The sequence below is a fragment of the Sprattus sprattus genome (genome assembly GCF_963457725.1).
Source record: "Sprattus sprattus genome assembly, chromosome: 15".
Classification (NCBI taxonomy): domain Eukaryota; kingdom Metazoa; phylum Chordata; class Actinopteri; order Clupeiformes; family Clupeidae; genus Sprattus; species Sprattus sprattus.
Window position 1 is genome coordinate 8,887,445 of NC_137913.1, and position 11,018 is coordinate 8,898,462.

At 46.7% G+C, this 11,018-nt stretch overlaps 1 protein-coding gene across 1 annotated transcript in view; it reads right to left on the reverse strand.

Moving 5' to 3' along the window:
* Positions 1-10,626, reverse strand: part of slc20a1a (solute carrier family 20 member 1a) — a gene marked incomplete at both ends in the record, with an annotated part of 14,616 nt that extends 3,990 nt beyond the window's left edge. The window contains 7 exons of the mRNA XM_080853188.1: positions 94-592; positions 1,521-1,733; positions 1,947-2,066; positions 6,127-6,223; positions 8,759-8,844; positions 9,638-9,778; positions 10,278-10,626. Coding sequence (XP_080709314.1) covers positions 94-592; positions 1,521-1,733; positions 1,947-2,066; positions 6,127-6,223; positions 8,759-8,844; positions 9,638-9,778; positions 10,278-10,626 — 1,505 coding nt within the window. The remainder of the gene's footprint in view (positions 1-93; positions 593-1,520; positions 1,734-1,946; positions 2,067-6,126; positions 6,224-8,758; positions 8,845-9,637; positions 9,779-10,277) is intronic.
* Positions 10,627-11,018: the final 392 nt, after the last annotated feature.

Genomic DNA, 11,018 nt, shown 5'->3' on the forward strand with positions numbered 1-11,018 from the left:
TAAGTGTGTTTTTTTTAATTTCATTCTTACATGCTATCTTTTCTCCTTCTCTGAACAAAATTTCCTGACATTATGAAACTGCTTCCTGTTTACCTGACATCATTTCCTCCATGAGCGAAGGAACCGAAGCAGGCGGTGAGGATCTGCAGGAACTGAAAGAGATGGAACACCTCTGGACGATCCAGCTCCAGCTCGTCCTCCTCCTCCTCAAGCGGGCCCGCCCTGCCGACCTCGGCCTGGACCTCCATCGTCATGGACCCCTGCTCGCCAGCCCCGCTACCGTCCGCCACCGCCGTGCAGTAGCTGTTGTAGCTGTCCATCCGGGAGCGCCTCCTCTCCCCTCCGTCCTCGGAGCGGCTCTCCGCGTCTTTTGGACCTCCGGAGATGCCGTAGATGGCCATGGTGTAGGAGGTGTAGCTGTTGTTGCGTCGGATGGGCTTGGCGTCGGTGTTCTCCGACATGCAGTCGCCCACCTTGGCCATGTGCAGCTTGTGCAGCAGGTCCTTGTAGATGCCCGAGTCCTTGTGCACGGTGTGGGCCTGCCCTCCGTTCATCTCCGGAGACGGAATGGGACAACCGTTACCATTCAGAGCTGCAGGAGACAAGAAAGCAGCTGGTTCACGGGTCGAGTAAAGCTCGATTTATGCTTATGTCGGCGACACTTTAGAAACGGTTGGCGACAGAAATTGCGTCTTGGTCGACACTTTTAACCGTCGCCTGGAAGTGTCTGCTACCAAGAGGAAATTGAACTGTCGCTGACTTCCGTCACATAGTGTCGCGCAAGTGTGATTGGCTAGATAGACGGCACCTGCCGCGGACTTCCTTGTTTGGGTTTTCAGCGGGCGCTTTTTCGAAAGAAGGACGCCGTTGACGTTGTCCGCCTACGTCAGTACATCGAGTGTCACGTGACCGCTAAGCGGAGGTGACTGTTCACTAAAGCATAAATGCAGCAGCATGAGCGACACTCTCTTTATTTTGTGGTTGGCCATATGCTGAGCGACACTTTCCAAGACGTGTTAATCAGGCTTCAGAGCTCACTGTGACTCAGTAGCTGCGTTTCATGTGAAAAGCAACACAGATGGGAAGAGATAGGAGTGGAAACGCGAGGCAATACTGAGGATCAGAATCAGTAATATTTGTAACTTCCATTATACACACTCAGCACACGTGGGCGGGAAATACCGTTCTCCACAGAACAGAATGTCACACGCTCACAACCAGGGACCTGTGTGAAAACAGACACCCTTTGGAAACAGGGGCACATTTAAAAAGAAGACACATTTAAAAAAGAGGACACATTTAAAAAAAGAGGACACATTTAAAAACAGAGACACATTTATAAAGAGGACATATTTAAAAAACAGACACTCTTTTAAAAATAGGACACATTTAAAAACAACACGCTTTTAAAAATAAAATCAGGGACCTTCTCCAATAGTTAATCTGGCAACATCTGAGGGGTTAATTCGATTTCATAAATATATAAATTGAGGTCTTTGTATGCATAGAGAGGGTCTCACCATTGGTTTCCAGGTCTTTAGTGTCAAATTCTTTGCTGTCCAGATCTGCGTCGTCGGACCCTCCGATGTTAAAGGCCACCCTGTCATTCTCAGCAGGGGGTGTCTGAGGTACCTCTGTGTACTCATAGGGGCCTGTGAGTGGTGCCGGCTTGTCGTCTGTGTTTGGTTTGGGAGGACTGTCCATCAGAGGTGTGGGGTTGGCTGCCATTTCTCCTGGTTGAGGAAGACATGGAGGGGGCCATGGTTAAGGAGTGGAAACATCTAGGACTCAACTCGGAGTGAAAACTGGAAATACAAGCAATGACTTTCAATGAGATTTCGAGGTTTTGCCTCTGAGATATCACTGCGATAATGACAGGTCATGATGTGTGTGTGTGTGTGTGTGTGTGTGTGTGTGTGTGTGTGTGTGTGGTGGTTTGAGCCTACGTTTGATCTTCTTCTTCAGGCGAGGGCACACCACACCCCAGACGAAGATGGCGGTGAGCAGAGCGCAGCCCAGGGAGATGAGGAGGGTCCCCCACCAGGGGACGCGGTCGAAGCCCAGCACTGCAGAGACGAGGGGACACAGGGACACAGCGTTCAGGCCAGGGGTGGGTGGAGGAGGGTGGAGGAGTGCTATCTCTGACAGACACTCCACAAGGGCTGGAGCCGGAGCTGGAGCCGCTAAGGGCTTATCAGCTGCTCTACAATACAACATGCTACATGGAAGCAGGCTAATTGAGTGGAAAAAGCAAAAGCGAAAGTTCAACCCTGCAGACAGCGCCTGCATCTCAAACTCCTTCCTGTACTGGGAGGATGAACATTTCGCATACATCCAGTTCTCTAGTTCGCTCAGAGAGTATGCAATCTTAAGAACTGAGTCCTGCAATGCATTTGTAAAACATTTACAAGTTGAATGAAACAAAAAATGTGTGTGGTTATACAATGACACTGGTTGAATTTCAATAATAATAATGCGTGGGATAACTCAATGACACTAGTGGAATTTCAATAATAATAATGTGTGTGGTAACTCAATGAGACTAGTTGAACTTTATTGATAATAATGTGTGTGGTAATACAGGTGTCCTTCCTAGTGGTATTCTAGGAGAGAGCTTATGGCAGCTACTCCATCTCCACAGTGTAGGGGACAGAGAGTCCCACTTAACACACTTTACACACTTTTTTAATTGGCTTTGGGTCGCTGACATGTTCTTTTCCACCTAAACCGGTGCAATATCTAGAATATGCAGAGCATGTGACCGAGGGCTGAGGGAAGCTTTCATAACTTCCAGCCAACAAGCAGCAGGGTGTGTGTGTGTGTGTGTGTGTGTGTGTGTGTTCTTGCGAGTGTGTGTGTGTCTGAGAAAAGCAAACAGAGATCAGACCTGGTCACATGGGTTCCTCCAGTCAGGAGGAATGTTTCTGTGAACACATGCTTTGCCTTGGGGGGGCGGGGCGGGTGCTTGCTCTCTGAGAGCAGTCACAACTTACAGTATCTGACCACTGGTATCACACACAGACAGACACACACACACACACACACACAAACACACACACACACACACACACACACACACACACACGCACACATACACACACGGGCACACACACACACACACACACGGGCACAGCAGTGACAGATAGGACTAACAAGGCACTGCCACGTGGATATTACTGCTGGACTCTTCAGTCAACAAATAGAGTTTCAGAGCCCAAGTTCACACACACACACACTCACACACACACACACACACACACACACACACACACACACATGGGCACAGCAGTGACAGATAATACTAACAAGGCACTGCCACGTGAATATTACTGCTGGACTTTCTGTCAACAAACAGAGCCCAAGTTCACACACACACACACACACACACACACACACACACAACCACACACACACACACACGCACAAACACACACACACACACACACACACACACGGGCACACACAAGTTCACCTGAGAGACAAACACACATACAGTAGATGAGAGCAGACACCAGGATGGGGTTAAGTTACTGCCTCATCTGCCCACGGTTAGACTGGGCGTCCTGGCGTCAGCTTCTCGCCACATTTAGCCTTAAATTACACTGTGCTCAGGACAAACTGATGAAGACCTTTGTTGAAAGCACTGTTATACACCAACAGTGGGAAAGCCGTAATGGTTAGAATTATGGGAATTGCCGAAGATTATATGGGATTGGTATTACAGAATGGAAACACACACACACACGCATGCACACAAACACATATAAACACACATGTCAGCTCTGCATGGTCCAAATGGAGGGGTTCGTAAAACTGCACACCATCAGACTAAACATGGCATGTGTGGGTGTGTGTATGGGTGAGTGTATGTGTACGAGTGTGTGTGTGTGTGTGTGGGGGGGGGGCTCAGCTCTATGATATCTACAACATAAGTGTGTTACAGTAAAGGTATCTTGGGTAGTGTAGTTTTCAGCTCTAGGAGAGCTACTACATAAGTGTGTTACAGTAAAGGTATCTTGGGTAGTGTAGTTTTCAGCTCTATGAGAGCTACTACATAAGTGTGTTACAGTAAAGGTATCTTGGGTAGTGTAGTTTTCAGCTCTAGGAGAGCTACTACATAAGTGTGTTACAGTAAAGGTATCTTGGGTAGTGTAGTTTTCAGCTCTATGAGAGCTACTTCATAAGTGTGTTACAGTAAAGATATCTTGGGTAGTGTAGTTTTCAGCTCTATGAGAGCTACTACATAAGTGTGTTACAGTAAAGGTATCTTGGGTAGTGTAGTTTTCAGCTCTATGAGAGCTACTACATAAGTGTGTTACAGTAAAGGTATCTTGGGAAGTGGGTTTTACCTGTATGGCACTGCTTTCATATGGCACTGTGAAGGTAGTTGTGCGTAGTGTAGCTTTGGCTCTATGCATATAGTGTCACTTTATGTGTGCTTCACAGTATGGATACGGCCACTGCATGAACGTCTAGTATCATGGGTAGTGTAGTTCTCAACTCTCTCTGAGAGTTACTGCATGAGTGTGTTAACTAAAGATTTCATGAGGAGTGTAGTTTTAGCTACATAACAGTGTGTTTACGTAACAGGTGCATTATGGGAAGGGTAGTTTTCCGCTCCTCTACAGGAGCGTATTACAGTAATGGGTAGTAAATCTCCTGACACACACCGGCCACACTGACAATGGCTTAAGGCCGAAACGCGTCTGTGGAAATAAACTGGTCTTAATATCAATGAGAAAAGCTTGAGAGTGCGGTTTTATTCTACTCAAAGTTAACATTCTTTTCCTCGCACCCAAAAACGCATTTTTATTTTTTGGAAGTAGAGCGCGCCTATCCCTACTAACACACCGGCCTGCAGCCTTCAGGTGAGTGAAGGGCCCAGGCCAGTTGCACTCTGACATAGTGCAGCCCTGAATTTCAAAGTCCTTCTTCTAGTTCACAAGGCCATAAACACCACTGGTCCGGCCTATCTCCAGGATCTCCTCACCCCTCATCTCTCACCAAGGACTCTTAGGTCCGGACAAGCAAACCTTCTTGCTGTTCCCTGGACAAATATGTCCAGAATGGGAGATCATGCCTTCTCCTCGCTGGGGCCACGACTCTGGAACAAGCTCCCGGAGAACATAAGGGCTTTGGACTCCATCACTTCTTTTAAATCCCACCTCAAAACCCATCTTTTTATATCTGCCTTCTCCTAAAGTCCTGGTTTCTGTTTTTTAATTTTTTTCTGTATTGTTTTTGAATGCACTGTTTTAATTTGCTATTGTGACCCTGTTAAGCACCTTGAGACATCTTTGTTTGTGAAAGTGTGCTATACAAATAAAATGCATTATTATTATTATTATTTTATTTGCAGGAAAGGAAACATATAACAGGAGTGGAGAGAGAGTGTTTAATATCCCGACGAAAGAGATGCAGGCTCACTCACACAATCCAAGCTGAGGGAGTAAAAGCAGGCTAACTGTCAGGTTTGCAGGGTGTGACAGAGGGACTGGGTGGTCTGACAGCGTCACTAAAGCTTAAAAGAAGAGAGCTGGGGTGTGTGTACCACTGTTCTGTGGAAAACAAAACACCCCTCTGCTGGCTTGGCTCTTTGCATGTCCTACAGAGAAACCCTGTAAACTCTCTCAGACCAACTTCAATGCTTCAACTTAGGAAGACTATGGGCACAACACACAAAGAGGTGTGTGTGTGTGTGTGTGTGTGTGTGTGTGTGTGTGTGTGTGTGTGTGTGTGTGTGTGTGTGTGTGTGTGTGCGTGTGTGTGTGTGTGTGTGTGTGTGTGTGTGTGTGTGTGTGTGGTGTGTGTGAGCGAAAGAGAGAGAGGGAGAGAGAGGGAGAGAGTGCATGTGTCTGTGTGTGTGAGTGAGAGAATGTGTGTGTCTGTGTGTGTGTGTGCGTGCGTGTGTCTGTGTGTGTGCGCGAGTGAGAGAGTGGATGTGTCGAGGTGTGTGTGTGCAAGAGACAGTAAGAGTGTCTGTGTGTGTGCGGTGCATATGTATGTATGTGTGTGTGTACAAGTGAGGAGAGAGAGAGAGAGAGAGGGAGAGAGATACATGTGCGTTCGTGTGCGTGTGTACATGTGTGTGTCTACTGTAAAGGACTAAAGCACTTGTATACTCACTCGGAGCTCCAGTGAACAAGATTGAGAAGAAGTTGATCCCCATGGTGACGGCGTAGAAGACGGGAAGAGCTTGCAAACCGTTCGGTACAGGATCCTCCTGCCAGATGAAAGCCAGCAGGATCAGTAACACACACTTACCCACGGCTCAGGATCAGTTACACAGTAACACACACACACACACACACACACACACACACACACACACACACGCACACACACACACACGCACGAACACACACACACATTACTAACACACTGCTCAGGATCAGTTACACACACACACACACACACACACACACACACACACACACACACACACACACACACACACACACACACACACACACACACACACACACACACACGCACGAACACACACACACACACATTACTAACACACTGCTCAGGATCAAGGACACACACACATTACTAACACACTGCTCAGGATCAGTAACACACACACACACACACACACACACATTACTAACACACTGCTCAGGATCAGTAACACTCACACACACACACACACACACGCACATTACTAACCCACTGCTCAGGATCAGTAACACACACACATACTAACCCACTGCTCAGGATCAGTAACACAGCTCAGATCTCTGATGGCACTGTACTTTCTGATTGGGCTACCTCCTCTGTGTGCCCTATAGTGTGGTCTTAGAAAGCTGCTGAAGGTCAACCAACACAAACTAAACTGCTGAAGGTCAACCAACACAAACTAAACTGCTGAAGGTCAACCAACACAAACTAAACTGCTGAAGGTCAACCAACACAAACTAAACTGCTGAAGGTCAACCAACACAAACTAAACTGCTGAAGGTCAACCAACACAAACTAAACTGCTGAAGGTCAACCAACACAAACTAAACTGCTGAAGGTCAACCAACACAAACTAAACTGGTAAAGGTCAACCAACACAAACTAAACTGGTGAAGGTCAACCAACACAAACTAAACTGCTGAAGGTCAACCAACACAAACTAAACTGCTGAAGGTCAACCAACACAAACTAAACTGCTGAAGGTCAACCAACACAAACTAAACTGCTGAAGGTCAACCAACACAAACTAAACTGCTGAAGGTCAACCAACACAAACTAAACTGCTGAAGGTCAACCAACACAAACTAAACTGCTGAAGGTCAACCAACACAAACTAAACTGTTAAAGGTCAACCAACACAAACTAAACTGGCGAAGGTCAACCAACACAAACTAAACTGGCGAAGGTCAACCAACACAAACTAAACTGCTGAAGGTCAACCAACACAAACTAAACTGCTGAAGGTCAACCAACACAAACTAAACTGGTAAAGGTCAACCAACACAAACTAAACTGGTGAAGGTCAACCAAAACAAACTAAACTGTTAAAGGTCAACCAACACAAACTAAACTGGCGAAGGTCAACCAACACAAACTAAACTGGTGAAGGTCAACCTAAACAAACTAAACTGCTGAAGGTCAACCAACACAAACTAAACTGGTGAAGGTCAACCAAAACAAACTAAACTGGTGAAGGTCAACCAACACAAACTAAACTGGTGAAGGTCAACCAAAACAAACTAAACTGGTGAAGGTCAACCAACACAAACTAAACTGGCGAAGGTCAACCAACAAAAAGAAATTGTCTAAAGTGTATTTCCTTAAGCCTTGATGACTGAGTCGAGGGGACCTAGAAAGCTGCGCTGGCTTGTGCTACTAAAAGGCATTGAGAGCCTTAAATCCCCTCCTTGTAGATTACTGGCTGTCTTGCCTAACCCTTTTCACAGAGCGAGTTATCAGTTTTTCACTGTGACCTGGCTGACGGCTGCTCACAGCCCTGCTGTGAACAGCTTAAACTCAAAGCTGACCCCGATTTCACTTCAGATGTGACAGCTAACACAAAGCTGGCCAAGTAAATCTGGCTGAGCCGCTACTTATGAAACAAAGATGCCCACTCGCTACTGATGCCTGACCACACAACGCAAATCAGTTAGCGCCAACGATAGCGCTTATGTCACATTCAAGAACAATACATGTGGTATACTGCGGTATTTCATGTTGAAAATGGCTGAATATACAGTTGATCTCTCAGTGACAGGCTCACTTTCCTTTGGGGGGGGGGGGTAGAGAACAAAACTCATGATGGAATTTTTTTTTTATCTTGAACTTGAACTTTTGATCTTGTCACTAGTGGGTTGGTGTGTTGCTGTGAAACACTTGGCAGGTTCTGAAATGGTATGGCAGTTCAGACGAGTTAGACGAGCCTCTGCTTTGCTTAAAGCAGCTACTGTACCTTTTTCAAGATGAACCTGCTTAAAGCAGCTACTGTACCTTTTTCAAGATGAACCTGCTTAAAGCAGCTACTGTACCTTATTCAAGATGAACCTGCTTAAAGCAGCTACTGTACCTTTTTCAAGATGAACCTGCTTAAAGCAGCTACTGTACCTTATTCAAGATGAACCTGCTTAAAGCAGCTACTGTACCTTATTCAAGATGAACCTGCTTAAAGCCGCTACTATACCTTATTCAAGATGAACCTGCTTAAAGCAGCTACTATACCTTATTCAAGATGAACCTGCTTAAAGCAGCTACTGTACCTTATTCAAGATGAACCTGCTTAAAGTAGCTACTGTACCTTATTCAAGATGAACCTGCGCACAAAGTAGAAGAGCACAGCAGACATCATGCCAGACAGCAGTGGAGAGAGGAACCAGGAGGCCACTGTGTGTGAGAGACAGAAAGAGAGGGAGGGAGGGAGAGAGAGAGGGAGGGAGAGAGGGGAGAAGGAGAGAGAGGGAGAAAGACAGAGGGAGAGAGGGAGGGAGAGAGAGAGAGAAAAAGAAAGAGTGAGAGAAAGAGGAGAGGGATAGAGTGAGAGAGAGTGTGAGGAGAGTGTCAGTTATATAACACACTCCACTGCACGCGTGCTTCCCTTCACCTCCCCTCCCATCACACCGTCCTGTGACTCCCCCATGGCATCTGGGCACAGGGTGATAAGGATCAGAGGTGCACAGCGTGATGTTTACCCTGCCTGCGCTATCTGCACATCATATGTATGCCTGGGACCTTTTTCAGGACTATTTGCTGTGTGTGTGTGTGTGTGTGTGTGTGTGTGTGTGTGTGTGTGTATCTGTGTGTGTGTGTGTGTGTGTGTATGTTTGCGTGTGTGTGTGTGTGTGTGTCTGTGTGTGTCTGTGTGTGTGTGTGTGTGTCCATAAACATGCTGAAGCTTCTGAGCGCGCACATTTGGCCCCTCTTTAAGTTCAGCCTGTACCGTCCTCTAAATAGAACGAGCCTGGGAGGGGGGCTTTTGCAACATATTTTACACACAGGGGTTAAGTCCTGACAAACAAACAGTCCTAAACGGGACTCTGATCTCCGATTTAAAGGATGAGCTGGCCGATCCGTTCCCACTCTGGGAAAGATGCACCCCTTTCAGATGACATCTGGCCCTCCTCCGGCTGGGCTCTGGCCCGGATGCGGCTCAGACTCGCACACGTAGAAAGTTACTCACCAATCTTCAGGAGCTCCAGCCACTTGACTCCATGGAGCCCTCTGGCCACCATGGAGAAGCCAATGGTTGCTCCCACAATGCAATGCGTCCCGGAGATGGGCAGCTTGAGGAAGGAAGCCATCAGCTGCCACACAGCAGAGCCTAATGGGAAGCAAGCACAACTGACCAATCAGAAGCCAGCCCACCAATGGACACCGAAAAACTTCTCAAGCATTTCAAAATCACACTATAGAATCAATCGCTGCAAGAGTACAGCACATTTTGAGTGTCATTCATGTTGCTGTTGTTGTTAGGTTGTGATTCATATTACTATTGTGTTCTTGACAGGCACCTGATTGAGAGATTATTGTAATGATTTCTAGATGTTTTGGCTAGCTTGTGTTTTTAGTTAACGAATGTATTCTGGTGTGTGATTGGCTAACTTGTGTATTCTGGTGAGTGATTGGTTAGCTTGTGTATTCTGGTGTGTGATTGGTTGGCTTATGTATTCTGGTGTGTGATTGGTTGGTTTGTGTACTCTGGTGTGTGATTGGTTAGCTTGTGTGTTCTGGTGTGTGATTGGCTTGCTTCTGTATTCTGGTGTGTGATTGGTTGGCTTGTGTATTCTGGTGTGTGATTGGTTTTGAGAAATGTCCCTCACCGAACATGGCACTGATGGATCCAGCCATGAGAAGGGCCTCTGAGCCGTTGTACATGCGTGGGTCGATGATGCCACTGCGGATGGTCTCGCTGACCTTTGCCCCCAGGAGAATGGAGCCCACTGTCTCAAACACGGTGGCCAGGATGCAGGCCTGCCGCAGGGTCACGACCCCTGACCCCACAGCCGTGCCAAAGGAGTTGGCCACGTCGTTGGCACCCACCGAAAATGCCAGGATGAAGGCGATGACAAAGCCCACGATCAGCAGCCACAGGTAGCCGGACATGTCTGTCGCCGTGGCGATGGTAAGCGTTGTCATGGTTGCCAGGGTAGCTATAGAGCTAGATTCCATTTTTGCAGATTGCACTGATATGACTTCAAATGACTTTTTAAAGGATCGGTTTTCAAAATGACTTAAATTTCTTTTGAAGAAACCTCTTTTGCAGATGTGTTAAATATTAAATAGATGTCAGTTCTTAAATAAATAATAATTATTATTCCAAATGGGGAGCTGAGGTATGAGGTGTGTTCAGTGTGTTAAATAAATAGGATGCTTCAGGCCTTCACCCTTCAGACAAAGAGGAAGACTGATCAAACACTAGAATATGCCCTGTTTCTTTCCTGGGGTTGGAGGGGTAAAGAAAAGGGGCTGAGGGCAATTGCTATCTACGTCTACAGAGTTTGGAGAGAGGTCTGGATTTGCTGGGTGGGGCTATGAGCACTGAGCAGACACCCATTGTGTAA